At 62.2% G+C, this 27525-nt stretch overlaps 3 protein-coding genes across 6 annotated transcripts; 1 reads left to right on the plus strand and 2 right to left on the minus strand.

Moving 5' to 3' along the window:
- Window positions 1–30: 30 nt before the first annotated feature.
- On the minus strand, window positions 31–1654 carry LOC132363490 (protein PET100 homolog, mitochondrial). The gene is given in 4 exon segments (XM_059919177.1): window positions 31–190; window positions 496–528; window positions 683–769; window positions 1499–1654. Coding segments are annotated over 4 exon segments (360 nt in total). The 3' UTR covers window positions 31–106.
- Window positions 1655–1785: 131 nt separating this feature from the next.
- XAB2 (XPA binding protein 2) lies at window positions 1786–11526 on the plus strand. 2 transcript variants are annotated; one of them, XM_059918587.1, is made up of 19 exons: window positions 1786–1883; window positions 2986–3134; window positions 3438–3561; window positions 3795–3992; window positions 4984–5118; window positions 5198–5362; window positions 6691–6835; window positions 7310–7461; window positions 7574–7693; window positions 7813–7944; window positions 8048–8179; window positions 8283–8396; window positions 9688–9850; window positions 9954–10144; window positions 10365–10487; window positions 10572–10743; window positions 10955–11084; window positions 11216–11319; window positions 11414–11526. In XM_059918587.1, exons 1-19 carry the CDS (start codon window positions 1833–1835, stop codon window positions 11473–11475), a joined length of 2562 nt encoding a protein of 853 aa, XP_059774570.1. In that variant the 5' UTR covers window positions 1786–1832; the 3' UTR covers window positions 11476–11526. The 2 variants fall into 2 exon arrangements, with proteins under 2 accessions (XP_059774570.1, XP_059774571.1); XM_059918588.1 differs by lacking the exons at window positions 10955–11084; window positions 11216–11319; window positions 11414–11526 and having other exon boundaries at window positions 9977–10144; window positions 10572–10662.
- Window positions 11527–12713: 1187 nt separating this feature from the next.
- On the minus strand, window positions 12714–27502 carry CAMSAP3 (calmodulin regulated spectrin associated protein family member 3). 3 transcript variants are annotated; one of them, XM_059918590.1, is made up of 19 exons: window positions 27246–27502; window positions 21525–21778; window positions 21102–21224; window positions 20923–21018; window positions 20705–20737; window positions 19787–19834; window positions 19389–19527; window positions 18642–18781; window positions 18461–18554; window positions 18327–18381; window positions 18103–18176; window positions 17720–17789; window positions 16203–17583; window positions 14876–15015; window positions 14541–14797; window positions 14089–14188; window positions 13564–13676; window positions 13367–13485; window positions 12714–13281 (listed from the first exon to the last, which is right to left on the minus strand). In XM_059918590.1, the coding sequence occupies exons 1-19, from the start codon at window positions 27391–27393 to the stop codon at window positions 12976–12978; spliced, it is 3690 nt and encodes a 1229-aa protein (XP_059774573.1). In that variant the 5' UTR covers window positions 27394–27502; the 3' UTR covers window positions 12714–12975. The 3 variants fall into 3 exon arrangements, with proteins under 3 accessions (XP_059774573.1, XP_059774572.1, XP_059774574.1); XM_059918589.1 differs by having other exon boundaries at window positions 16203–17634; XM_059918591.1 differs by lacking the exons at window positions 19787–19834; window positions 20705–20737 and having other exon boundaries at window positions 16203–17634; window positions 27246–27501.
- Window positions 27503–27525: the final 23 nt, after the last annotated feature.

Raw genomic sequence — 27525 nt, forward strand, 5'->3', positions numbered from 1 at the left:
CTTGGCCCCCAAAAGCAGACAATAAAACACTTCCACGAGCAACGAAGAACCGTGTATGTGTGTCATTCTGTGGGCGGAGAGGCAGGGATTCAGGCACTTGGAGGCCTCAGGACCTCTGCTGGGCAGCACGAAGGAGCTTTTCCTCCCGCTGCTTCCGTATCCTTTCTTTGAATTCTTCTAGCTCTTGGCGCTGGGTAAGGGAGTGGGATGGGAACGAAGGAGGGGCGTACACACCTCAGGGCCTGGACCTCTTTCCCAGCACCCCTCCCCTTAATCCCCCAGACCACCACTTCACAGTTCAGTGTCTACACTGGAAGCCTGTGCCAATTATAACCCGGGTCCAAGTGGGATTACCTTCAACCTTCAGGGAGAGGGCAGTAAGGAAATCACGTGTCCCTCCACTCTCGGTTCCCTGCCCATGACTGAGGGTCCCATCATGGCCACAGGAACCCAGGCTCCTCCCTCCTCTGATGGGAGAAAAAGTAAGTTGCTTACCTGGTCTTCCTTCTCAGGGGGCCACAGCTCTCTCTGTAGGGACAAAGTCACAGCTGGATACACAAGCCAGGAGGAGCCTCCAGAGCCCCACATCCGGGGCAGGGTTGGCTCAGGGGAGGCAGACACTGGTCCCCATCAGGTTGGTGCCCCATACCCTCCCCCATCCCCGGAATGAACCTGTGCCCACCTTGCGCTGTACGACATAGTCCTCAAACCACTCGGCCTGATTGGCAATCCAGAACATAGCCACAGGGAAGGTGAGGTAGATGGTCATCTGGAAGGGCAGGGGCGGGATAAGAAGAGCCAGGAGTCACCCCCACCCCCCAAAACTGTGCAGAGGCTGCTTAGAGCCTGGAGGACCATCCCCTGACAGAGACCAGTGGTGCTTCCCCAGCGCCCCCAGAACCCCAAAACTCCCATCAAGGGTACAGAAGCCACACACCTTAAAGCCTAGCCTCCATAATCCAAGAGCCCCCTCCAAAAGCCCCCTCCGAGTCTGGGAGACTCCCTCTCAAAGAAAGACACACACACTCTCTCTCTCACACACACACGCACACACACACACACTCGCCCCAGGAACAGAAAATCTCGTACTACAGTAAAGGCATCTCTTTGAGACCTCATTATCCCACCCCCAGTTAGATCCCGGAGCACATCCAGACCTAGGCCTCATTCTTCAGTCTATTCCCCTAACTCTAGGAGTATGCCTACGAGAAAGACGCACACCCACTATGACCCCGAGAGCTCCCCCAGAACCTGAAGCCTTCCTTCTTAGAGCCCCCTCCCCAGATCACCCTTCTCACAAGGCTTTCCTCACACCAGCCCTCCCAGAGCCCCGAACCCTGTGCCCCCTTCTATGGGGTTCCAACCGTAAAGGTCCCTCTCAAATCTCAGGAGCTTTCGCTCCAGAGCTCCCTCTCTCAGAGGTCCCCGTTTTCAGAGCCTCCTCCTCAACCAGGAAGACCCCGCGCTCAGGCCTGCAACCGCTCCATTCCTCACTGACCCGAAACACCTCCAGCTTCACCCCCATCTCGCTCTTCTCAGGCTTCAAAGCCACTTCCGCCCAAACCCAACCATCCAGCAAGACAGCAGCTCATTGGGAGTCCGAGGGTTCCACTGCTGAACCTGATTGGTCCGATGAGTTTCGTGATGACGTCATATTCGGGCGCTTCTTCTCTGCTTCCGGTAGCTGGACGTCTACGTGAAAGTCAACAACGCAGGGCGCGCAATCGGGGAGGGTTCAACCAATAGGAAATGGGCCTGGTTCGAGGGGGCGGGCCTTCAGCCGGAGACGTCATTATAACGCGACTCCCGCGCGTACCTGGAGTGCCAGGAAAATGGTGGTGATGGCGCGCCTCTCGAGGCCCGAGCGGCCGGACCTTGTCTTCGTGAGTCCGCGGCGGGCCCGGGGGTGGCCTGCCTGGGGGCACTGGGACTTAGATGCCTCAGGAGATTCGGGCCTGGCCGCCCGGGGGATCTAGGCCAAAGTTATGCCGGTCTGAGGGCAGGAGGACCCTTACGGGCCAGAGACCGGATCATGATGTACGGACCAGGTTGGTCAGGAGCAAAGGTCTGGTGCTAGAGCCCAGGTGACCTGAGTAAAGAGCCGGTGGTTGAAGTTCAGGGCCTGGCGTCCTGGGCCTGGGGCGGAAATGGGAGTGGGCGAGAAGGGAGACTCGCGTAGCTCAATCTTGAGAGGCCTGGTGTTTGAAGTAAAGGCATGACGACCAGTCCAGGTCTCTGGTTTCAGTGGTAAAATCTTGGTGTCTTGGGTAACGGTCTAGGTTTGGTCCTGAGCGTTATAGTTTCTGGGATAAGGGCATGGTGTCTGGACCGGGAGAACCCTGGAATCAGAAGTAAAGACCGGGTGATGTGGAGCTGATCAGGCGATGGCCCGTGGAATCCTGAAGAGTCAAAGGCTTGGTGTTTGAAGTTGAAGCCTGGCATCTTCACTAGATTCTTGGTGTCTCGATTAAAGGCTAGGCATCTTGTACATACTTTTCTTTTTGAGATAAGGGTCTAGCTTCTAAGTTCTGGGGCAGAGTTGAGCTAGACTCTGGCTAGCGGGGGCCTGAGGTGCCAAACGTCTGGTGTCTGGGAAGAGCCATGTTGTGAGGAGGTGACACTTGACGTCTAGGGCAGAGGCCTGGCGTCGGACCAGGGTCTTGGTGGCAAAAGAGTCTGGTGATCTGGGCCAGAGAGTGGATAGCTTGATTAGGAAGGCCAAACGAGTGATGTCTGGGTGACAGTCTCATATCTGGCCTAGAACGCTATGACCAAGGAGTCTGATGGTCTGGGTCAGATTGTAGGCAGTAGTATTCTGAAGGGTCTGGACCAGATTCCTGGTATCTGGGTGTCTGGTGACCGGGCTCCCGATGGTGGGGAGTGGGATCTGGGACCTGGGGAGGGGTCTGGAGTTTGGAGTGGAGTCGTGCTGCACGCAGGCTCTGAGAACAGGTCTGTCTTCTCCCCGTACCCCGGCCCTGGCAGGAGGAGGAGGACCTCCCCTATGAGGAGGAAATCATGCGGAACCAGTTCTCCGTCAAATGCTGGCTCCGCTACATTGAGTTTAAGCAGGGTGCCCCGAAGCCCAGACTCAATCAGCTGTATGAGCGGGCGCTGAAGCTGCTGCCCTGCAGGTGAGATTGGTTGCAGCTGCCCTGCCTGCCGCAGCCCCACACCCACCCCACCTTATCCAGTCACCCCAGAACTTGCTAGTAGGTCCCACGTGACTGCTATGTGTTGTGTCGCCGAGTATACATCCCCTGATCAGTGAGCACACCTTCCCTGACGTCCCGGCCATTCCCCCATCGCAGAGACTTGTCACCCCTCCCTGGGCCCCTTCTCCCAGCACTTGTCTCGTGGGGCAGAATGAAGGGTCCCGAGGTCCATAAAGCTGACCAATCGCTGTCTGCCCCTCCCCTCTCCCCCCATCCCCCCAGCTACAAACTCTGGTACCGCTACCTGAAGGCGCGCCGGGCACAGGTGAAGCATCGCTGTGTGACCGACCCTGCCTACGAAGATGTCAACAACTGCCACGAGAGGGCCTTTGTGTTCATGCACAAGGTGGGGAGGGGGCCTGGCTGGGCCAGGGGATGAGTGGGGAGGTGGGGCTCAGAGTCCACGGAGGTGGACAGAGCAGGGCGTTGGAGTCCTGTGGCCTCTGTGCACTCAGGGTTGAGCGAGACTTGGTTCCAGGGGGACGGGAGTTCCGGGTCCTGCTGCAATGGACATCTGGTGTCTTCATGGCCTGGTGGTGGTGCTGGCAGCTCAGACCCTGCCTCTCCCCACACCTCCAGATGCCCCGGCTGTGGCTAGATTACTGCCAGTTCCTGATGGACCAGGGACGCGTCACACACACACGCCGCACTTTCGACCGTGCCCTCCGAGCGTTGCCCATCACACAGCACTCTCGTATTTGGCCCTTGTACCTGCGCTTCCTGCGCTCACACCCCCTGCCTGAGACCGCCGTGCGGGGCTACCGGCGCTTCCTCAAGGTAAGCCCCTCAGTGGGCGAGATGGGGCCAGGCTCAGGCAGGTGGGCCAGTTCCCCCAGGTCAAGACTTTCCAGAAACTGGCTCGTTGGGACACTGTCTGCCCTAACAGACAGAATATGGGAACAAGGCTTCTTAAGACAGAGTTTTGTTTGTGAGTTCTGTGTTTAATCTCCAGACAGTTTGCTAGTTACCACATCAAGCGTTAAGACAGGTGCCGGGGACAGCGTGGCTAAGACAGTCGCTGCCTCCACGGAGCTTTCAGTCTAACTTTGCAGACAGATGCATGTGACCTGACCACACAAATCAGAGTAAAAGTGCAACCATGGGAGGGCAGGGAATAGGAGATAAACGACTAGGGAAACAGATAACAGGCAGGGCTGAGAGTCGAGGTGCAAATAGCGGGGAGGCATTGTGCAGTTTTCCTGAACTTGTAATGTCTCTTATGCGTCGTGAAATGCTTAGCATAGTACTGTTTAGGGGCTTGTGATGAAAGCAAGTCTTGGCCTGTGCAGGCTGGACCACTGATGTCTAAGCTAGACCAGTCAGGACTGAGACTGGACCAGTGGGGCCCAGGCTGGACCAGTCAGGACTGGGGCTGGACCAGTCAGGGCTGGGGCTGAACCAGTGGGGCCCAGGCTGGACCAGTCAGGACTGAGACTGGACCAGTCGGGGCCCAGGCTGGACCAGTCAGGGCTGGGGGTGGACCAGTGAGGCCCAGGCTGGAACAGTGAGGCTCAGGCTGGAACAGTCAGGGCCCAGGCTGGACTAGTGAGGGCTGAGGCTGGACCAGTCAGGGCCCAGAGTGGACCAGTCAGGGCTGGAGCTGGACCAGTGCGGCCCAGGCTGGACAGGTGTGGCTGTGAGTGGGTGTGCGGGGCGAGCTCTTGCCCGGGACAGTGGTGGGCGGCTGACAGAGAGCCCAGAGTGGGAGGGGGCACGGTGGCATGGCCCCGTGGCCCCACTGACAGCTGGCGGGTGGGTGGGTGCCCAGCTGAGCCCCGAGAGTGCCGAGGAGTACATCGAGTACCTCAAGTCGAGCGACCGGCTGGACGAGGCCGCACAGCGCCTGGCCACCGTGGTGAACGACGAGCGCTTCGTGTCCAAGGCCGGCAAGTCCAACTACCAGGTGGGCCCCGGGGTGGCGGCTGGGCGGGAGGGCTCGCCCCCTCAGGGACAAGGCTGACGCTCCTTCCCGTGCCTTGCAGCTGTGGCACGAGCTCTGCGACCTCATCTCCCAGAACCCAGACAAGGTGCAGTCTCTCAGTGTGGACGCCATCATCCGCGGGGGCCTCACCCGCTTCACCGACCAACTGGGCAAGCTCTGGTGCTCGCTGGCCGACTACTACATCCGCAGCGGTCACTTCGAGAAGGTGCTTGAGCACGCGGGGCTCTGGGAGCGGGGCGGGGTCTCCCTCCAGCACGTAGTATTGGGGGATGCCTGAGGACACGCGTGTGAGCAGAAAACGCGCACATGGACCGCTTGGGCACACGTGTGCATGTGTACGCCGTGCACATTTGCCTTTCTGAAGGTGGGGAGAGGCAGGCGTCACGGCCCTGCCGGCGAGTGCACCCACCTCAGGCCAGCTAGACCTGGATCTCTCTGCTCTGGCCTTGGACCTGCTTCAGCTTGGGTGGCCTCATTTGCAGAATGAGAGCAACAGTCACTTCCTTGCCTACTGGGACTCAGGCACCGAGCGGGTGTCCGGTGTGAGGGTCCCTCTGAGGCGTTGGTGTTTCTGTCAGTGTCCGTGTTGGCTGTTCTCCTCATCGGGCCATGGAGTGGCGAGCTTGGGGCCGGGCGGGGGCGGGGTGTGGAGCTCTGAGAGGTCCCCAGAGGGGCTGGCTTGGGACTGGCTGGGGAGGGGGTGGGCCGGGGGGAGCAGAGTGAGAGGGAGGGGCTGGAGTCGGGGCTCAGAGGGGGTGGTGAAGGACTGGGAACGGGGAGCCCTGCAGGCTGAGGAGGGGCGGGCTGTGTCCTGCTGCGGGGAGCCGCCAGCCAGCCAGCCGCGAGCAGGACATAGGCCTGACCAGGTGTGTGTCTTACAAAGACCCTTCAGGCTGACACTTTGAGCAGAATGCACAGGCCGAGGCCGGCAGCAGGAGACCGGCCAGGAGGCTGCTGGAGCCAGCGGCCAGGCAGAGGCAGAGGGGCAGGATCAGCCAGGGGCAGGATCAGCCAGGGACGGGGCAGAGTGATGGGCCCGCCCTTGGTGGGGATGCGCCTCGCCCATGCCAGCACTTTCCTTTCATGCTGCCCTTGGGGGTTGGGGGGGGGGTGACTGGGAGAATGTGAGCTGGAGAAGGGGGGTCCGGCAGGCGTGAGGGGTACTTTGTAGCAACGACTGAGCACTCCGTGGCAAGCTGAGATTAGGGTCCCTGCAGGGTGGCTGGTCTCCTGTTGGGTCTCACTGGGGCCAGACCCTTTGTGCATCTCACTCGAGCCCCACAGTGAGTCTGCATGAGGGGCTGTCACCGTTGGTTTACTGATGAGGAGCCGAGGCCCCCAGCTCACTCTGGCAGAGGAGGGGAGGGGAGCTCTGACCATGGCTGGGCACTGACGGAGCTGGGTGGGCCCGGGGAAGGCCCTGCAGCGGTGCCGATTTGGGACTGGTGCCAAGGGCGGTGCTGCCGGATGCCCTGTGTCCATGCGGTGGGCACACGTGCCCCTCCCCTGCCAGCACTTTCCCCATCCCCACAGGCGCGGGACGTGTACGAGGAGGCCATCCGGACCGTGATGACCGTGCGGGACTTCACCCAGGTGTTCGACAGCTATGCCCAGTTCGAGGAGAGCATGATCGCGGCGAAGATGGAGACTGCCTCGGAGCTGGGGCGGGAGGAGGAGGGTGAGCAGGAGGGGTGGACCGCAGGGGCTGGGGGTGTCCCGAGTGGCTGGGTCAGGGGAGACGTGGGTCTTGGAGTCAGAGGCCAGCAGGGAGGGAGTCTGAATGGGCGGTGCGGGTGGGATGTCGGCAGGTAGCCAGGACTGGGAACACATCTCAGTGGGGCTTGGGCCAGACACTGGCGGGAAGGGAGAGCTGGGTGGACAGCAGGGGTGGGGAGGGGGGCCTGGGCCAGAGCTTGGCCGGGAAGAAGGGCTGGGGGGCATGGTGGGGATTGGAGGGGGTTCCAGAGTAGGCTGGCCCCGGGGCAAGCACGGGGTCAGGGTGGCCCTGGGGCAGCTCAGGGAGGGGGTGCCCGGATGGACAGTGGCGGGGGAGCTGGGGGCTGAAGGGAGAGAGAGCTGAGAGACGGAGGTGGCCAGGGGGCCGTGTGCTGAAGCCTACCCCCCTGCTCCCGGCTTTTCCCACGGGTCCCAGACGACGTGGACCTGGAGCTGCGCCTGGCTCGCTTTGAGCAGCTCATCAGCCGGCGGCCCCTGCTCCTCAACAGCGTCCTGCTGCGCCAGAACCCGCACCACGTGCACGAGTGGCACAAGCGCGTGGCCCTGCACCAGGGCCGCCCGAGGGAGGTACGTGGCGGCCCCGCCCCCAGGGGCATCATCCGCGCCCCGCCCTCCGTCCCCAGGCCCCGCCCTCCCCGACCAGGGCCCCGCCCAGCCTGACCCCACCCCTCCTGCCCAGATCATCAACACGTACACGGAGGCCGTGCAGACTGTGGACCCCTTCAAGGCCACCGGCAAGCCCCACACCCTGTGGGTTGCGTTCGCCAAGTTTTACGAGGACAACGGGCAGCTGGATGACGTGAGTGCCGTGTGTCGCCTGTGCGCGTCGCATGTACTAGTACTTACAGGTCCTCCGCCCCGCGCCCACAGGCGGGGCGGGCGGGCGGGGTCTCAACCTGGCCTCTGCCCGCCCCACAGGCCCGCGTCATCCTGGAGAAAGCCACCAAGGTGAGCTTCAAGCAGGTGGACGACCTGGCCAGCGTGTGGTGCGAGTGTGGCGAGCTGGAGCTGCGGCACGAGAACTACGACCAGGCCTTGCGGCTGCTGCGAGTAAACACAAGCCCGGGATGGGGGGGGTGGGGGAGCCTCAGGGTGTGTGATCTGGTCCTGGACACCCGCCGTGGGTTTCCCCCTGCTGGCACTGCCCGTGCAGAAGGCGACGGCGCTGCCCGCCCGCCGCGCCGAGTACTTCGACGGCTCAGAGCCCGTGCAGAACCGCGTATACAAGTCTCTGAAGGTGTGGTCAATGCTGGCCGACCTGGAGGAGAGCCTCGGCACCTTCCAGGTGAGCTGCCAGGATGGGATGGGGGCGTGGGATGGGACACGCCCCGCGGGGGGCCGCTGACTCCGCCCCCGGGACAGGCTCTGACCGGCCCCCTGCCCCACAGTCCACCAAAGCCGTCTATGACCGCATCCTGGACCTGCGCATCGCCACGCCCCAAATCGTCATCAACTACGCCATGTTCCTGGAGGAGCACAAGTACTTTGAAGAGAGCTTCAAGGTGAGGGGGCCCCGGATGGCATTGTCCCCTACCCAGGCTGCCATCACCGCCGATCGGGAGGCTTAAACAACAGAGATGTGTTTTCTCAGTCCTGAAGGTCGGAAGCCCGAGATCAAGGTGTTGGCAGGGCTGGTTTCCTCCGAGGCCCCTCTCATTGGCTTGTAGAGGCTGCCTTCTCACTGTGTCTTCACGTGGACACCTTTTTGTGTGTTTCTGGTGTCCCTCCTGTGCCCAGATCTGCTTTTGTGAGGCTGTCAGTTGTATTGGAATGAAATTTACCCTGATGATCTCATTTTTTTAAAAAAATTTATTTATTTTTGACTGCATCGGGTCTTTGTTGGTTGGCTTGGGCTTTCGCTAGGTGCGGTGAGCGGGGGCTACTCTTCTAGAGCCCGCGGTGCGCGGGCTTCTCATTGCGGTGGCTTCTCTTGTTGCGGAACACGGACTCTAGGCACACGGGCTTCAGTAGTTGTGGCACACGGGCTCAGTAGTTGTGGCTCGCGGGCTCTAGAGCGCAGGCTCAGTAGTCGTGGTGCACGGGCTTAGCTGCTCCGCGGCATGTGGGATCTTCCCGGACCAGGGCTCAAACCCGTGTCCCCTGCTTTGGCAGGCAGATTCTCAACCACTGCGCCACCAGGGAAGTCCTCTCAGTTTAACTTAGTTACTCCTTTAAAGATCTTATCTCAGAACACAGTCTCGTTCTGAGGTACGGGGAGTTAGGGTTTCAACTTGAATTTGGGGGGACACAGGTCAGCCTGTCACAGGCACGGAGTTCTTCCTCTGTGTGTGGGGGTGTCCCTGCCTTGCTGTTCAGGCTACGGGTTGTAGGCACGTGGGGTGTTTTCCACGTGCATGTGTATGTGTGGCGGGGCTTTGCCCCACTGTCTGAGGTTTTCTCGTGTACACGTGGGGACTGTGCACATACATGGATGGGGTGGTCACGCACGCACGCGAGTGCCGCTGCTGCCTGAGTGGCAGGCCCCGCCCCTCTGCCTGGGTGGTGAACCGTCTTCCAGGACACCGGGCCCCAGTGTCTGCCGAGCTGAGGTTCCACGCGCCTCTTCAGCCATAAAGTCACTGACTGATCTCAGTGAGTCCTAGTCCAGCTCTGTCTTTGGGGTCCTTGCAGTCTGTCCAGGGAGACAGGCAGCACACAGACCCTTCTGGCTGCGCTCTGATCACGTGATCACAGGGAGAAGTGGGATGGGGAGGGGTGGGCAGACAAGGGGCCCACTTGCTGAGCCCTAAGGAGTCTCCCCCTGCGGACTCACACGACTCCCCCTCGGGGCAGGCGTACGAGCGCGGCATCTCGCTGTTCAAGTGGCCCAACGTGTCCGACATCTGGAGCACCTACCTGACCAAGTTCATCGCCCGCTACGGGGGCCAGAAGCTGGAGCGGGCACGGGACCTCTTTGAGCAGGCGCTGGATGGCTGCCCTCCCAAATACGCAAAGAGTGAGGAGGGCCAGGCAGGCTCAGTGTGGGGGTGGGGGGGCATCACGGGCCCAGCCACTGACCTCTGACCCCCCCACCCCCACCCCGCCGCATCCTGTCACAGCCCTGTACCTGCTGTACGCGCAGCTGGAGGAGGAGTGGGGCTTGGCCCGGCACGCCATGGCCGTGTACGAGCGCGCCACCAGGGCCGTGGAGCCTGCCCAGCAGTACGACATGTTCAACATCTACATCAAGCGGGCAGCCGAGATCTACGGGGTCACCCACACCCGCAGCATCTATCAGAAGGCCATCGAGGTGCCCGCCGCAGGGGTGGGGGTGGGGAGCTGGGGGTAGGGAGGGGGAAGAAGGGGTCCTGTAGGCGAGGGATCCGAGCGAGCCTGCGCGATGCGTCTGTGGGGAGGCCCGCCCGCCCAGGGGCCGGCCTGGTGTGCTGGGCACCACCAGGGCTCCCTGAGAGGGGCGGCCCCCTCCGCCTCACATCCCACCCTCCCTGATCCCTCCCGACCCCGCCCAGGTGCTGTCAGACGAGCACGCCCGGGAGATGTGCCTGCGGTTCGCGGACATGGAGTGCAAGCTCGGGGAGATCGACCGCGCCCGGGCCATCTACAGCTTCTGCTCGCAGATCTGTGACCCCCGGGTAGGGACGGGTCCCGGGCCCGTGGGTGTGGGAGTCTGCGGCTGAGCCAGCCGGCTCACGTCCCCCGGCCCCGCCCCTCCGCAGACGACCGGGGCCTTCTGGCAGACGTGGAAGGACTTCGAGGTCCGGCACGGCAACGAGGACACCATCCGGGAGATGCTGCGGATCCGCCGCAGCGTGCAGGCCACGTACAACACCCAGGTCAACTTCATGGCCTCCCAGATGCTCAAGGTGTCGGGCAGCGCCACGGGCACTGGTGAGCAGCTGCGGCCCAGTGCGGGTCTCCCGGGTCTGGGAGCATCAGGGTCTCCTCTGCCTTCCGTGCCTCAGGCTGGGGACGCCTCGAGGGCCGGGGCCTCAGGCCCAGGTCGGGGGGCGCCCAGCGGCACCCAGGCCGACGCAGGCACCTAAGGCAGTGGTTGAGGACAGCCTGCCCACGGCATCTGACCCCCACGCTTCCCCCGCAGTGTCCGACCTGGCGCCCGGGCAGAGCGGCATGGACGACATGAAGCTGCTGGAACAGCGGGCCGAGCAGCTGGCGGCTGAGGCCGAGCAGGACCAGCCCTCGCGGGCCCAGAGCAAGATCCTGTTTGTGAGGTGAGGGCGGGGCGGCGGAGCGGGGCTGGGAGCGAGCCAGCTCTTCAGCAGGGGAGGCGTGGGGAGGCTGGGGGGCTGCCGGGCCCAGCTGAGCAGTGTGGCCCCCTCCCCCGGCCGCCTACCTTCCCCAGGAGTGACGCCTCCCGGGAGGAGCTGGCCGAGCTGGCCCAGCAGGCCAACCCGGAGGAGATTGAGCTGGGCGAGGACGAGGACGAGATGGACCTGGAGCCCAACGGTAAGAGGCCGGCTGGCCAGGCGGGGTGGTGGGCGGAGGCGGGGGCAGGACCCCCTCCTGGAAGGTGACCGAGTCCTCCTCGCCTCACCCCCAGAGGTGCGTCTGGAGCAGCAGAGCGTGCCGGCCGCCGTGTTCGGGAGCCTGAAGGAAGACTGACTCCCATCCCCTACCCCCTCCACCGCTCCCCCAGTGAAGCTTGTGTTCGTACGTTCTGGTCTGAGCCTCCTTCCTCCCCGACCTCTCCTACTGCCTAGGTGCCCGTGGGATTGCCAGCTCAGTGCCGCCCTGCCCCCCACCCCACCCCCCAGAGTGGCTGGTGTGGGGAGGTGGGGCAGCTGGGCTCCGGGCCAGGGCACACGCTCCACCCTAACCCCGCAGAGCAGTTCTGGGCTCTGAGAGGCCAGTCTCTCTGCCGCCTGAGGCCCTGAGCCTGGAGGGGGCCCCTGTCCCCCTCCCTATCAGCAAGTAGAGATACTCAGCCTCCCCACCACTAACCCTTCTTTCCTGGGTGAGGGCACCCCCTCCCCTTGGGCAGAGACGGCTGAGAGCTCTGGAGGCAGGCGGGCCCCAGCTAGCTCTGATCTTAGCGAGGTGCTTCTCTCCCTGGACAGCTGCCAGGAGCCAGACCTCAGCCATGGGCCGTGGCCTAGGTGTGGTCCTTAGTCCTAAGCTCTGGGAAGCCATTAGCGGGCTCTAAGCTAGTAAAGGATTTTAAGCATTCAGGGACTTAATCAGATTTGTGCCCTGAACAGGCCAGGCAGGCTGCTGTGGGGACCGGCTTGTGGCAGGAGGTGACTGGGGGTGCAGTCACGGGGACAGAGAGAGGCGAGCGAGCCAGAGAGGCCCTCGGGAGGAGAATGTGCGGGATCCGGTGGCGTTGGAGAGGCTGAGCTGCAGGGAGACCCGAGCTCTGCCCGGCTCGAGCTTGTGATGTAGCTCCTCCACCTGAGACGCCCAGCGGCCATGCCAAGGCGGCAACCAGACCCTTGGACGTGGAGCTCAGAGGAGGGAAACAGGAACCCCCGGCCCAGAGGTGGTCACGGAGCCTAGAAACATAGGCAGACAGCTGGAGGAGAGATCACGTTTAGCAGTTGGCCAAGGACCAAATGCCAGGAGGGGCCGATAATAACAGCCACACTGAGGAGAAAAGTGAAGCGAGCGGGGCGGGGAGGGCTGGCCAGAGGCCTCAGGTGCCCAGAAGTCAGTTAAGAGACAGCTGGGAAGCGGCCATGGGGCCCTGGGGGGCGGGTCGTGTCGAGGGGGCAGAGGAGAGGCTGGAGCAGGTTTAAGAGGGAACGGGAGACAGGGAACAGCCGGCGAGTGTGGGAACCCGTCTCGGGCAGAGATGTCACCGGGCACCCCAGCCAGCCTCGGGGAGACGCCAGCAGTCGAGCTCTCTTTAAATTACTTTATTCGAGAAGGTGGGGAGGACAGACGGGGGACTGAGCTGAGCCCTGAGTCCCTGAACCTCCCAGCTCAGCCCCCACAGTAGGACGGGACCAAAGTTAGGGGGTGGGGACTCCAGCCCCACCCAGGCGAGGTCACGGGGGGACAGACAGGACCCAGGCATACCGACGGACTGTCCTCTGGGCTGTCCCCCAGGAGGGCGGTGGCCAGAGCACACGGGGCCCGGCCTGCGGAGCACCCGGGACGGGGCTATTTGGGGGTGCTGCTGCCCTTCTTGGGAGTGGTGGGCTTCTTGCTCTGCCAGAGGTGCCCCTGGATGGTGAAGGCATCCACGCTCATGGACATGGTCTTGGCGGGGATCTGGGTGAAGCGCTTTCGGTCCGAGTTGTACTTGTAGATGCCCTCCACCATGGCGGGCGTGACCGTCCGGGGGCCGTAGCCCGTCAGCCGCGATAGCTCCTCCGTCTCCCCGGACGGCGTGTACAGGGCCCGGAACTGGCAGCTTGAGTCGCGGAAGAGGATCAGGAAGTGGTTGGCCTTGCTCTTCTCAATCTCCTGGCGGGGGCGGAAGCAGTTAGCCAGGCCAGCAGGGCCCCGGCGACCCACCCGCCGCCATGTCCCAGCCCCGCCCCAGGCCCACCTCGAGAATGCGGTTCTTCTGCGGCTCGTTCACCTTGCCCGCCAGGCAGCAGTGCGACAGGGCGTTGTGGATGATGAACTTGTTGGACTTGGCGCTCGGCTCCTTGTACAGCCGTGGACCTAGGGGGCGGGGCGGTCAGCAGGGACGACGTGGGCCGCCGGTGGGGCCCGGTGCTCACCCCCCGAAGTCCCACCTACCCGTGTACTCAGGCACTGAGGCCGGGGAGGAGGCGTTGCTGCCGTTCTCCCACTCACGTTCTCGGCTGCCAGGCAGGCGGCTTGGGGACATGAGGCTGGATGGAGATGGAGCCCTGCGGGGGGAGGGGTGGGGTGGGGTGCGGTCAGCGGCGGACGAAGCCTCCCAATCAGTATGCGGTGGGACCCGGGAAGGGCGAGCCCAGGACACAGCCGAGCAGGCAGGACGCGTCCACTGACATCATCTGGGCTACCAAGTCCACGCAGGGCCCTCTTCTGGCCCCGGGCACATTGAACATGGGAGCAGAGAGGCACAACCTCGGGTCCCGTCTCTCAGGTGTGCATCCTTGCATCTTTGGTGGCAGATGCACTCCTTCGTGCCCTATCAGCCTATCAGCCTCCTAAGGCACTCACACACACACACACACACACACACACACACACACACACACACTCTCTCTTCTCTCTCTCTCTCTCTCTGAGAGGCCACCTGGGACACAGACGCCTGCCCGCCCAGGCTAAACTCACCGAGACGTGGGCCTCCTCACGCCGAGGTTACCAGGGGCCTCGCTGGCCACGGTGGACAGAGACAGCGTGGACTGGGAGTAGACTTTGCTGAGCCGAGAGCCTGGAGCAGAGGGCGGCGGGTCAGGCCCCCCTGAGTCCCCCCGCCTCCACATTCGCCCAGGGGACCTTAGCTGAGTGGCTGGGGAGGGATGTGCCGTCAGCCCTGTCCAAGACCCTCGCCCTGCGCGGCCTCGCTGGAGAATGACCGCCCCACCTCACCCCACCACGCCAGGCTGTGCGAAGCGGCCCTTCACCTGTTACGCTGTGGAGAGAACCCCAGGCCAGCTCTGCCCACGGCCCTCACCCCGCTGTGGCCCCACATCCCTGTGGAAGCCTTGACCCCTGTGAGCCCACGCTTCGGCCCTGCGGACGTACCCTGCACCGCCCGCCCCACATACCCACGGGGGCCTCACCCAGCAGGCCGCGGGCTGGGCTCCGTGCCAGGGCCGAGTCATCACAGCAACCGGAGCGTGGCCGGGGGGCCCTCCGACCGCCCCGGCCTGGCCCCCCGCTCCCTGTCGCCCGGGGCCGCAGCACCTTGTCGAGGTCGTCCATCAGCTTCAGCTGGGCCCGGCGTTCATACTCGAGCCGTGTGAAGTCCCCCCGCCGGGGGCCCACCTCCTCCTCGGCTGGGGCCCGGCCGGCAGGGGCTACTTCCTCCTGGGCCAGCCTGCAGATTGAGGGGATTGCAGCGGTCAGGCTGTGGGCACGCCAGTGGCAGGGCTCCCCCGGCTGGGCCCAGCCTCACCTGGCAGCCTCCTCCCTCCGCTGCTCCTTCTCGGCCTCCTGCCACTGCTTCCGCCGCCGCGCGTCCTCCACCCGCCGCTGCTGGCGCTCCAGCAGGCTGGCCCTCTTCTGGGCCATCTCGTCCTCGGGCTTGTCTTCATCCTGGGGGCAGGCACCGAGTGTAGCTGGCTGTCCCTCCCCTGGTTCGGCTGGAGTCTGATCTTGTGTCGACCCAGCCTGCCAGCCGCTCACCTGTCCTTGAGTTTTTGTAATTGGTCTGAAGGCACTGGGTGGGCACCTGCTGTGCGCATAGCCCCATGCTGGGTTCTGGGCACACCAAGCGCTTAACCCAGCGAGGAAGGCAATCAGGTATCGCACCAACACTGGTGAACACCAGCAGAGGCTGCTGTCAGTCTACATTGTGGGGAGGGACCTATCCTGGCCTGGGGACACCGAGAGGGGCCTCCCGGAGGAAGCAACCTCGGAGAAGGATGATGAGGACTGAACTGGGTAGGGGTGAGCAGTGAGGAGAGCATTCTGGGCAGCGCGAATAGCAAGTGCAAAGGCCCTGAGGCCAGAACAAGCCTAGCAGGTGTGGAACAGCAGGGAGGCCAGTGTGGCTGGGATGCAGAGCTGGGGAGGATGCCATAGGATGAGGTCAGGGGCGAGCAGAGCCTACGGCCATGGGAAAGACTTTTATTCTAAGAGCAAAGAGGAGCTACAGAAGGGTTTTAAATAAGGGGGTGACAAGGTCCAATTTACATTTTAAATAAATCTTGCTGACCGCTCAGTTGAAAATGGCCAGGGATTGGTGTGTGGTGAGGGGTGGGCAGTGGAGACCAATCAGGACGTGACTGCAGGTGTCCAGGTAAGAGGTGGTGGCCCAGGCTGGGGATGCCAACAGGAAGAAGAGTGATTGGATACGGAAGAGTCAGGAAGGGGAGCCGGTAGGGGATGAAGGAGGGAGCAGGAGGGAGGGGATGCCATAGAGGACCCTAGCCCCATCTGTCTGTATACCCACTCCTGTCCATCTGTCCGTCACCCACCCATCCATCCATCCGCCCACCCCTGTCCAACTGTCTACTACCTGCTCTCCCTCTGTCTATCCACCCACCCCATCTATGTGTCCATCTGGACATACACACCTTGTCTGTCTGCCAGCCGCCGCCTGGCTAACCACCCATCCACCTCTGTTCCCCCACCAGCTCCATCTGTTGGTCCATCCACTGGGAAAGCCCTATCCATGCGTCCACCTGTCTAGCCACCTGCCCACCCATCCACACCCCCCATCCCTGACCATCCATCCATCCACCCACGGCCCCTCCCCCACCTGCTCAGGTGACTCTCACCTTATAGAAGAATCCCAGCCCGGTCCGGGGCTCTCCCTCTGAAGACGCCTCCTCTTCTAAGGAATCCTCAGCACCAGGGGGGCTCCCGTCTCCCTCATCCTCAGCCGTGGGCTCTTCCAGGCTGCTCAGCGGGATCTCGACGAGGCCAGGCCGGGCCGCGGGCTCCTCGGGAGGCGGCCCCTCCGCCAGAAGGATAGAGGAGCGCGTCTGCATGGGCACCTGGCTCGGCGAGAACTTGCGCAGGTGGGGGAGGCTGTCCACATCGTGGGGAGGCGTGAGCACCCTCGTCAGGGGCGCCAGCCGCAGCTCCGCGGGCCGCGCGTGCTTCGGGCTCCGGGGTGTGGGGCTGGGGCCAGGCCCGGGGCTGCGCCGGGCAGCTGCAGCGCGCCGGGCGGGGCTGGGGGACGCGGCTTTGGGGCCCGTCGTGGGACCAGGGATGAGCCACGCGGCGGGAGGCGGGGCGGGCCCGGAGGGCTCTGGCGGAGCCAGGAGCCGCTGCTGCTGGTCCGTGAGCCTCTGCATGTCCCGCTGCAGCGAGCTCAGCGCTGCACTCAGCTTGCTGACCGCCCGGTTATACTCCCCCAGCCCTTCGGGGGGCGCCGGGCCCAGTTCCGGCGAGAAGGTCACTGCCTTCGGCCGTGGCGACGGCTCACCCTGGCCCTCGCCTGCCGGCCGCTCCCCACCAGGGGCCAGGCCCGGCTCCGCCTCTGCCTCCCCGCCGGCCTCCCGCGGCTGCACCTGCAGGAACGCGCTCTTGCCCAGTCGCTGGCGGTGCTTGGCAAAGATGGCCTCGATCCGTCGCTTCTGAGCCTCTATGGCCCGGCGTTTCTCCTCTAGCCGGGCTCCAAGCTCACTCATCTCCGAGCTCAGGGCCTCTGGTGCCACTGGGGTGGCTGCCGGGGACCCTGCCTCAGCCTCGGCCTTCACCAGCTGCTTCTTGCGTTCAGCAAAGCTGGTCATCTTCACTTCAGAGTTGCTGGCCACTGGGGACGAAGCCGCCACCTTCGGGGAGCCCTCAGACAGGGCTGGCGGTTTCGATACCTCCCCTGCTGGGCAGGGAGACGGTTTCGAGAGGCCCTCGGGGTGGGGCGAGTAGGTGGGTGCTTTGGTGGGCCCGTCGGGTGGGTAGGGGGAAGCCAGTGGCAGTTTGGAGGCCCCCTCGGGAGAGTGGAGGTAGAAGCTGCCGTCGGCAGCCCCATCCGGGAGCAGCCGGGGCTCAGCACTGTGGATGATCTGCAGGGCCTCCTCGATGGTAGGCAGGTCGCCAGTCTCCGGGGGTGGTTGGGTGGGGGTCCGGGCTGGCACGGAGCGTGGGGGACCCAGGCTGTCTGAGCTGACGGAGCGGAGCAGGACGGGGTCTCCCATGACAACATCCACGTCGCTGTCCAGGCCAAAGGGAGTGCTGAACGACACGGCCTGGGAAAGGGGACGGCTGGGCGGCCGGAGGGAGGGGTCAGCCCCTGGGACAAGCCTGGGCCCCACCCGCTCCACTGCCCGGGCCCTTGCGATGCGCTCACCTGAGCTGACGGTTCCAGGCTTTGCCGAGGGCCTCCACGTGGGACATGGACGGGGAGGACTTCAGTGAGCCTGGGGAGGGGCAGTGAGTGGTCACTCAGTGCTCACTCTGGGGGGTCACTGGGGACCCTGGGTGGCGTCAGCCACGGGTTGTCAGTGGGTGAGTCGCTGATGGGTCATTATGCGGATGGATAACTGTGGGTGGTGTCACTAGGGGGTCCTGTGGAGCCACTGGGGAGGTCACTGTGGGGGCCAATGAGTGTCACCAAGGAGTCATTCAGGTGCCAGAGGGACCCAATGGAGGGGTCTAGAGGGACAACATGAGGTCAGCTGGGGTGGTCTTTGGATGGGGGTCTCCAGTGACAAGCCATCTCCCTGCCCTCACCTGTGGAGCCTCGGAGTGGGGACTGGGGGCTGCCGTGCGACAGGAGTGGATGGCGGAAGTTGAAGACAGGAGAACTGCCAAGAGATGCGCATCAGCCGAGGGGCCCCCTCTCCCCCTCCCTCGCCCCTCCTGGGAGTGGAGACCAGATCATCTCCCTTCCCCGTCCCCGCAGCAGGAGGAGCCCATTGTGGCTGTGTAGTCTCAACCCAACAGGGGAGTGGTACCTGCTGCCGCTGTTGTTCTGAGGTGGGGAGGCCTCCGTGGCCCTGTGGGAGGCAGCTGCAGCACAGAGCGGAGGGTCAGGCAGGGCTTGGCCTCCCCCGCCCCCATGCCCCCCGGACCCAGGGTCGGGCCTCACCATGACCATCAGGCAGATCCTTGACCTGCACGAAGTCGGGTTTCAGCACCTCAAAGCACATGAACAGCTCCGCTAGCAGCACCATCAGGTTGATCTGGAGGTGGAAAGCAGGGTCAGCCAACCAGGCGCACGGCCCCCGACACACCCCCCCTCGGCCCACAGGGCCCCGAGATGGCCTTACCTTGAGGGGCGGTGGGACATAAAGCAGGTCCTCGAGAGAGAGTGGGCAGCCCCGAGGAAGGCGGGAGGCGCAGAAATCCTGCACCAGCTGGAGGTTGTACAGGCTGTCCGCCACAGACATGGGGTCCTTGAGGCACACCTCTGTAAGGACAGGATGCCTGTGTCCCCAGCTCTAAGGGAAGGAGGATGGGGCCCCGGGGAAGCGGGGGCCCAGCAGCCAACATGCACAGAGGACCTCTGACGAGCCAGGCTAGGCCCTCTTCACAAGGTGTGCACCGTGACAGGCTGTTCCTCAGGCCTTTGCATCTGCTGTTCCCACCACCTGGAGTGCTACTCCCCCAAGAACTCAACTCAGAAAGCTAATCCTGACTACCCAGTGCCCTTCAGAGCACCTAACATCCGGAACATTCCTCTTGAACTTATTGTCTTTCTCTCCCAACTAGGATGTGAGCCGCCTGAGGTCAGGAACGTGTCTGTATTGTTCTGGCTGGATCTCTGGCACCTAAAACAGGATCTGGCAGTTTGTACTCTATCAGTATTTGCTGCGGGAGTGAATTGAATAAAGCGCAGAGAGGTTTAGACACTTGTGCAAGGTCACACAGCTCATTACGGGAAGAGAGAGGTTCAAACCCAGGTCTGCCAGTTCTGGGAGCTGCACTTATAATCACTGCACTACTCTGGGGACAGACGCCAATGCCTGGGTGCCAGGCTTGCAAGGACGGGGTCTGGCTCAGGTGCATTCACTCACCCTCGAGTCGCAAGAGCTGGGGACAATAGCAGTGGATCGTGGCGGCCAGCGCAGCCCCACTTGCCAGGTCCTGGAGGCTGGTCACGGTCGGAAAGCAGGGGGCGCGTCGGGCCACGGCGCGGTCCTTGCGATATCGGATCTGTGGGTGGGAGCCGGGTCAGGTCAGAGGTCAAGCTGGCCCCCCCCAGGTCAGCAGTCATGCAGGCTGGGCGGGGAGGCCTGGGGTTTCCGCCACGAGGGGGCGTGAAGCCGGGGGTCCCAGAGCCAGAGTGGGGGGGCCAGCCTGGAGCAGGGGAAGGGTAGCAGCAAGAGGCAGAGGAGGTGTCTGCGAGCAGCCAGGCCAGCAGCGGGGGCTGGGGACAGGGACTCCTGGGACCCTGGGGTGGGGGATACGTTACCATGGGGGGTTTGCTCCCCGACTCCTTCAAACAGAAGGCAATTGCGTGCTGGGGGGAGAGGAGCAGCTGTCAGCGGGGCGGGAGGGGTGCTGACTTGCTGGGCCCCCAAGCACACCTCCGGCGGGGGAGGAGACAGCCCTGACCCCTGTCCTGAGCCCTGGCCATCCAGCTCCCTGACTGCGCCCTGGCTGGCTTTGGGGACCCCAGCTCCTCCCAGCCAGGAGGGACCCCACAGAGCAGCCACTCATGCAGGGAATCCTCTCCCCCCAACAAAAGACCCAGGTCCCAGCTGGGGGAGGGGATGCAGAGGAAGCAGGAAGGCAGGAGAGGAACCCCCAACCCAGGCCCTAGTGTGGGGGGAAGGAGGCCCTGAAGTGAGCAAAGGCAGGGACTTCAGCCCAAAACCTACCCCCGCCACTTGCAGTGGTCACTTTCCCCTTGTTGCACTTCAGGGATGGACACCCCACTGCCCCCAAAACTGAGACCAGGGAGCTGTCCTTAGGGAAGCTGGAGTCTCAGTTAGGAATGTTCTTCTACCCTCTTTTGGGTTTGAGGATCTTTCTCTTGGCTAGAGGGGTCTTCTCCATGTGCCCTGCCTGTTGGGGTCAAGATCCATGTGTCTGACGGTCTGGGGTCCTCCCTCTCCCCACCTTGGCTCAAGTGGACAAGCCTCTTGATTACTGGGAGGTGAGTCATGTACGGGGGAGAAGTCTGTCCTTTCAGGAACAGCAGAGATTCCCCCCTTCCCTTGGTTCCCAAAGGGTTTCTCTCTGTCCCCCCAGGGCTGGGGTCCTACTTCCTTTGCTCATATCTGGGGAGAGATAGGAGAGGGAGCAGGACAGGCAGGCAGAAACAGACACACAGACCGACAGCGACAAGCGGGGCAGGCAGACGGGGCGGAGAAACAGCCCCACTTACAGGAACCAGCTTCCAGTACCAGCGTGTGGGACACTGATGCCAGAGAGGCAGAGAGGAGAGTGGCAGGGGTGGCAGAGGGGAGAGGGCAGAGAGAGAGAGAGAGTCACCTCCAGCACCCCCAGTGCAGGAACGGCCTCGAGGCACAGCTCCAACCTGCCCACCCAGCCCTCGAGGGTCCGCCCTTCCTTCCTTCCTTCCATCCATCGCCCCAGGCTCACCGAAGTCTGCGCTGGGGCCACCCCATCGGCAGGGGCCGTGGGAGATGCTCTCTGGGCAGCTTCCTGCTCCGTCTTCTCCTGCAGCCGCCGGATGGTCTGGGGAGCAGGGAGAGGTCAGTGCTCCAGTCACTGGGTGATCCTGGCCCCCGCCAGCCCACCTTGGCCCAAGCCCCACCTACCGTGTCCACCCAGAAAAGGAGCTTGTGCTCCAAGCTGGCCAGGGCCAAGGGACCAGGCAGTGTCTTTGTCCACTCAAAGGCGAAGGCAGCCATGAGGGCATCAATGACAGCGAGGTGGGCTCCCTGTGGAGGCAAGAGCTGAAGGGTGAGACCAGAGCGCCTCCCAGGGAGAAGAAAGAGGAAGAACCTGGCGGTGGGAGGGGCTCGAAGTGGGAGGGGCTTGGGAGGCAGTCCAAGCTTTGAGGTTACAAACTAGGCCTTTAGGGATCTGGTGGGCCGGGTAGGCAAGTCCTCAGGAGCCAGAGTTAGTGCCTTTTGGGAGGCGCCAGGCTTGGTAGGAGGAGCCTGGCCTGGTGGGAGCAGCCATGAGGGGAGGAGCCTGGCCTGGTGGGCGGGACCTAACGAGGTAGGGGCGTGGCCTACCATGAGGATAGGCTGGTGCCTCAGGTCGGCCTCCTGCACCGGGCGCTCGGGCAGCGCGGGCACCATGCCCCTCCGCGCCAGCAGGGCCAGTAGCGCAGAGGGGCTGGGGGGCGTCTCGAGCTGCGGCAGCGCCTGGCGCCAGGCCCGGCAGTAGAGCTCAGCCGAGAGCAGCAGCCGCGTCACCGGGGGCTTCACGTGCTCCTGCGCATACTGGTCGGTGTAGAAGGGCTCCCACAGCTCCGAGGGCACAAGCTCTGCCGGGGCGAGGAGGGGGAGGTGGATCATGGCGGGTCAGGGCCACCGGACATAAGCCCTCCGCATACATACAATTACATGGACCCAATTAAAGGGAGGGGGTCGTTGCGGGTGTGGACCAGGGAGGATGGAACCGGGACGGGAGAATAAGGCACCTGGGCTGAGACACGAGGCGCAGGTGTGGGGGAGTTTGCCAGAGGAAGGGGTGACGGTATTCCAGGCAGGGGGTCTGCATACAAAGGCGAGGAGGTGGGAGAGAGCACGTGCCTCGGGGAGATGGCGGGCTCTCGGACCCGGAGGAGAGGCGGCGGAGGCCAGATGGGCGGGGTCTTGTAGCCACCCCTCTCGCCCTCACCTAAGGACTGCACGACAATGGACAATGTGACTTAATCGATCTCCCTGGGTGCCCTACACCGCCCCAACGGACTCGCTTTGCCTTAAGGCAACCCTAGGAAGAAGCAGCCAGGGCACACGTGGTAACTCCGCTTTACAGATGAGGAAACCTAGGCACCAAGAAGGCCACACAGCTCTGGACTGGGATTCAAACCCAGGCCTTAAGCAGGGGGTGGGATGAGCTGTGGAGTCGGGGGGCTGGCTGGCAGGGCATGCCATGGGGGGGGGGGGGACAGACTGCAGACACTTTGTGGGGGTTGAATGGCCTGAACTTGGTGACTGAAGGGGAGGGGGGGAGAGGCACCCAGGGCCCCATTGGGAGTGAGGGGGAAGAGAGACAGAGGGAGGCGGAAGGCAAGGGAAAGAGGGTGGTGGCTGAGATGGGGGTACAGGAGGGGCTGGGGCTGAGGCAGCCACAGAAACCCTGAAACAGAGGCAGCGTAGGAAGAGGCTTGAGGAAGCCCCATGTGGAGGGAGGAGGGGTGGCAGAGCCCCAACCAAGTGGGACCCAAGGGTGGGGAGGAGAAAGGTCAGAATAAGCCACCAGGAAGATCTGGGAGGTAGACAGGAGGCAACAGAGGCCAACGCGTTTGGATGTGCCCTTATGGGTCTTCCAGGGAGGCCCCAGCTCATCCCAATCAGAGCTGCTGCTTTGTATACTGGGGTTCTGCGTGTGTTTGAAAGGATGGGAGGGGGCAGGATTCTACTGCTTAAAAACATTTGAACGTGTCGTACCAGGCCTTCCTCAGGTGCCTGAATTCACAGCGATGCTCTCCAGAGGCCCCTGCCCTCACCTACAAGGACCCAGGCACCCTGGCTTTCAGCCCCTCCCTGCCCCCCCCCCCGCTCTTTTCCTACACCCTAAACTCACACTTGACCTTCCTACTTAATACCCAAACCCTGTGTAGAGTTGGGCCATCTCTCTGCCCCTTGAAAGAAGAGTTCTCCAGACCTAGAGATATCATATTATGTGAAGTCAGTCAAAGACAAACATAATATGATATCACTTATATGTGGAATCTAAAAAAAATGATACAAATGAACTTATTTACAAAACAGAAATAGACCCACAGACATAGAAAACAAACTTAGGGTTACCAAAAATGATGGGCGGGGGAGATAAATCAGGAGTTTGGGATTAACATATACACACTACCATATATAAAACAGGTAAACAACAAGGACCTACTGTATAGCACAGGGAACTATACTCATTATCTTGTAATAACCTATACTGGAAAAGAATCTGAAAAAGAATACATATATGTATAACTGAATCACTTTGCTGTACCCTTGAAACTAACACAACATTGTAAATTAACTACACTTCAATTAAAAAAAAAAAAAAGTTCTCCAGGTTTTCTTTCTTTCCACCCTACGCCCGTCCCAACCTCCCTGATCTGCCCTTGCCCTCCTAGCTCCCGGCCTCCCCAAGGCCAGCAGTGGCCTTCCAACGCCCACTATCTTGCCTGGGCTCTCTGCCGAGTACCTCCTTCTTCCGGAAAACTTCCTCCCCCTGGCATCTTTTTCTCTCTCTCCCACCACTCAAGCCAGGCCACCTCCTGACTTGCCTCTTTGATGCTGGGCTCCCAACAGCTCTGTCTGAGCAGCCCTGTCAATGGACTTGCCCCCGCTACTATGATGGCTTCCACGGCCATCTGAGCACTGCCACCTGCCGAAACCCATCGCCCATCATGCTCAGCGTCTTACTCCAAACGTGCTCCCTCTCTCTGTTCCCATCACAGCGAGAGATCACCATCTCTCCTTCTCTCCGCCCCCCCTCCCCGCTCCAACATCCAATCAGTCATCTGGTTTCAGCTCCTGGCATCCCCTGAAGCCAAACCCTCCTCCTCCTCTCTCCAGCTCCCGGTTGCTTCCTGCTCCCATCGGCAAAATTAAAGTTTCTTTCCTGCAGGGCTTGTCAGGGCCTTGAAGATGACAACTTGAGCTAGAGCTACCGATAGCTAATGTTTATCAAGTCCTTCCTTACTTTACACCAGTCTGTCTCCACCTCGGCACAATTGGCATTTGGGGCTGGATAATTTTGTGTTTAGTGGGGCTGAGGTGTGGGGAATTGGGGCAGGGGGTGGTGCTGTCCTGTGCATTGTTAAGATGTTTAGCAGAATCCCTGGTCTCTCCTCACTAGATGCCAAGAGCACTGTCCTCTCAAGTAGCAACAACCAGAAATGTCTCCAGACACTGCCAAATGTCCCTTAAGTGACAAACTCATCTTTGGCTGAGGACCACCGCTCTATACTATAAAGTGCTCTATTGAGCATTTACTGTACAGCAGTCCTGTCCGATAGGAATAGAATGTGAGCCACACAGGAAGTTTAAAATTTTCTAGTCGCTACATTAAAAAAGTAGCAACAAGTAACATTAACTTAGTAATATACTTCACCCAATATATATCCAAACTATCATCATTTCAACACGTCATCAACATAAAAACATTATTAACGAGATATTTCACTTTCTCTTTTTTTTTGGAAGACACAAAGTCTTCCAAAGCCACTGTGTATTTTACATTTACAGCACCTCACAATTCAGACAGGCCACACGTTGCTCGTGGCTACCACACTGGACAGCACGGCTAAAGCGCAGCTAGCCCTTGGACCACCACCACCACCGCCTTGTGTGCATTTGCTCATTGCATTATTCCGAGACTTATTCTTATCTGTTGTACAGGCCCAGAGAGCTAAGATGACTTGGCCAAGATCACAGAGCTAGTAAGGGGTAGAGCCGATGGGACCCTACTTCCCTAAGCATCACCTGGAGGTTCTGGCGGCCTAAGGGACTGCATGTGGTGTTTCCCAAACTTGCATAAAGATGCCACCCTTCCTTATCTCTGAGCTTGAGTTCTGTGGCGCCCACTAGCCTGCATTCCTGCCCAGCCTCTTCACGCCTGTACCCTGGGGCCATCAGAACTACCCCTTCCCCCAGCCGTTATTCCCCCGGGGCAACTGCATATCTGATCTCATCTGGTCAGTCCCCAAACACCTTCCATGGCTCCCCAGGGCCTTCAGATTCCCCATCCAATGCCTGAGAGGCCCTCATCACTTGCACCAGACTCCCTCATCTCCCTGGCCACTCCTGGCCACCACCGGGACCTGTACACTCTTCTCGGAGAACTCGCTGTTGGTCTCCTCCCCCTGGCAAACTCCTACACACCCTTCAAGGTTCAAATGCTCCCTCCTCTTGGGAGCCTTCCTTTCTCCTCCTTTCTCCTGGAAGATTTCAGGGATTTCCTCCCCCAGCCTGCTCGCTGGAAGGCCCGCAGCACGCCTCGACATTAACTGGACATCACCGACTTTATCACTCCAAGCAGCAATGATCTGGTTTCAAGTCTCATCCCCCTCTCTCCATCCTGAGCGCCCAGCACTGGCCTGGCACCCAACAGGCATCAGTAAAGAGTCCCAGAGTTCAGGAACCAAGCAGGGCTCTGCTCCCCACTTCCCGCTCAGAGCCTGGGGTCCCACCTTCCTCAGTCCCCCTCTGTTTAGAGAATGTGGGTGGGGGACAGATGCAACGTGAACTTCGGGGAGGATGTCACACAACGCAGGGGAGCTGGGTCAGTGAGAACAGAACCGGGTGAGTCAGGGCATCCCCCAGGGACCTGACTTTTCTTTCTGGGAAATGGAATAGTCATTTCTCTTCTGTCCCCTGACCAGATGATGAATAATATTATCATTAATAAAAATACCACTGGTCGCGGCAGCAGGAATAGCAACAACCACTTAGTATGTACTGTGTGCCAGAAACAGAATAATCCTGTGCTCAGTCTCCCTCACCTTGTGAAAGAAGGAACTGGGACCCCAATCACCCCAGCACTGCCCTGGCACTTAGTGGGTGCCCCGCAGACATTTGTGAAATGGATAACAAAGTGAACAAATGCCTTCTTTTATAGAGGACTAAACAGAAGCTTAGAGAATTGGGTTAATTCGTCCACATTCTGGTGGAGCGTGGGACTCAAAGCCAATTCTGATTCTCAAAGTTGAGTCCTCTGTGGCCTCATAACCTGGGATGCGAGGGGCTGGGGCAGACCTGGGTCTCTCCCCGCCAACCATCCCCCCACCCCCCACCCCCTTTCTCAAGCAGATCCTTGGGGGTAGGTGAGCCCCAGAGTGGGCCCTGCTTGGGAGGGTGCAGGGAAAGAGACTGGGAGAAAGACAGGCTCAGGCGGAACCAGGAGACGGACAGCTGTCACCAAGACCCACACCCAGAACAGGTTGATCTGGGAAGGCCACTGAAGGGAGGATGGGCTGTGCTCAGCTGGTGCCAAGACCAGTGGGCAGGACCAGTGGGAGGGCAGGGCGTCCCCCCAGAAGGCCCAGACCTTAATTAATTAACTCGTCTTCCCCACGGCCAGGCCCTGACTCTCAGCTCTGGCATGAGGCCATTACTGAGCCTTCCCTGGGCCGCAAATCCTAGGGACCCATTCGCATCCTCCCCGGTGGGATGGCCTGAGTTCTTCACACACGTGGACCGGGGGGAGGAAGTGGGAGAAGGCCCTGCACCTGGGCCCCCACCCCCGGCGATCTTGGATAAGCCATTTCCCTTCTGCTGGGCTCGCCCGCCTCCTAAGCAAAATGGGGCAATAAGTCACAGCTGCCAGCCGCCGGCCGGGGCCGTGGAGGCGAAACAGGGGCTTCCCGCTCCCCTCACCGCCCGCAGAGCAGGCAGGGCCGACGCGGGGTGTGCGTCCGGGCTGGACGGGGGCGGGGGTCCTCGCGGGCGCGCACGATGTGAGTGTGTAAAGGGGGGGAGGGCGGCCAGGCGAGGCCCGCAGTGGGAGACACCACTCGGCCCGCACACCCTGCCCGGGTCACCTGGGGGCCGGGACGCCCGGGTCCCGGCGCGGAGCTGGGCCGCCGGCCCCACCCCCACCGCGCTCCCGCAGCCGGCCGGGCAAAGTCCACCGCCTGGGCCGAGCAGGAAGCCCAGAGGCCCGGCGCGCAGGGGCCCGGGCCCGGGGACCCCCGGCGACCGGCGCTATTGTTCCCACGGCCCCGGCCTCCCCGGCGCGGCGCCCCGCCCACCGCACCTGCCGCCCCCTCTCCCCCGGCCTGGTACCTGCACCCCCGAACGCGGCCCGCAGCACCCACGCCAAGCTGGCCGCCGCCTTGGCCCGCGAGAAATCGTACTGGTCCAGCGATTTGATCTCGGGCACCAGGAAGGTCCTCCGCAGCGGCCCGGGGCCGGGGGGCGCCGCCTCCACCATGGCGGCGCCGGGGCTGCGGGCACCGGCTCTGCGCTCGCTCCGGCTGAGCTGGGCTGGGCTGCGCCGCGCTAGCACCCGGGCCGGGCCCGCCGTCACCACCACCGTCACCGCCGCGGCCGCAGGCGAGCCAGG

This window comes from Balaenoptera ricei, chromosome 3 (assembly GCF_028023285.1).
Source record: "Balaenoptera ricei isolate mBalRic1 chromosome 3, mBalRic1.hap2, whole genome shotgun sequence".
In the NCBI taxonomy this organism is placed as follows: Eukaryota; Metazoa; Chordata; class Mammalia; order Artiodactyla; family Balaenopteridae; genus Balaenoptera; species Balaenoptera ricei.

What these genes read in the sequence shown, in the direction of transcription:
- XAB2 (XM_059918587.1), top strand. Translation starts at nt 1,833, where the DNA reads ATGGTGGTGATGGCGCGCCTCTCGAGGCCCGAGCGGCCGGACCTTGTC. An exon ending in GCTACCGGCGCTTCCTCAAG is followed by an intron (nt 3,993 to 4,983) that starts GTAAGCCCCTCA and finishes GTGGGTGCCCAG; the next exon opens with CTGAGCCCCGAGAGTGCCGA. An exon ending in GCTGGGGCGGGAGGAGGAGG is followed by an intron (nt 6,836 to 7,309) that starts GTGAGCAGGAGG and finishes CACGGGTCCCAG; the next exon opens with ACGACGTGGACCTGGAGCTG.
- CAMSAP3 (XM_059918589.1), bottom strand. Translation starts at nt 27,393, where the DNA reads ATGGTGGAGGCGGCGCCCCCCGGCCCCGGGCCGCTGCGGAGGACCTTC. An exon ending in CAGAACAACAGCGGCAGCAG is followed by an intron (nt 18,177 to 18,326) that starts GTACCACTCCCC and finishes ATCTCTTGGCAG; the next exon opens with TTCTCCTGTCTTCAACTTCC. An exon ending in GTGAGGAGGCCCACGTCTCG is followed by an intron (nt 13,677 to 14,088) that starts GTGAGTTTAGCC and finishes CTCCCCCCGCAG; the next exon opens with GGCTCCATCTCCATCCAGCC.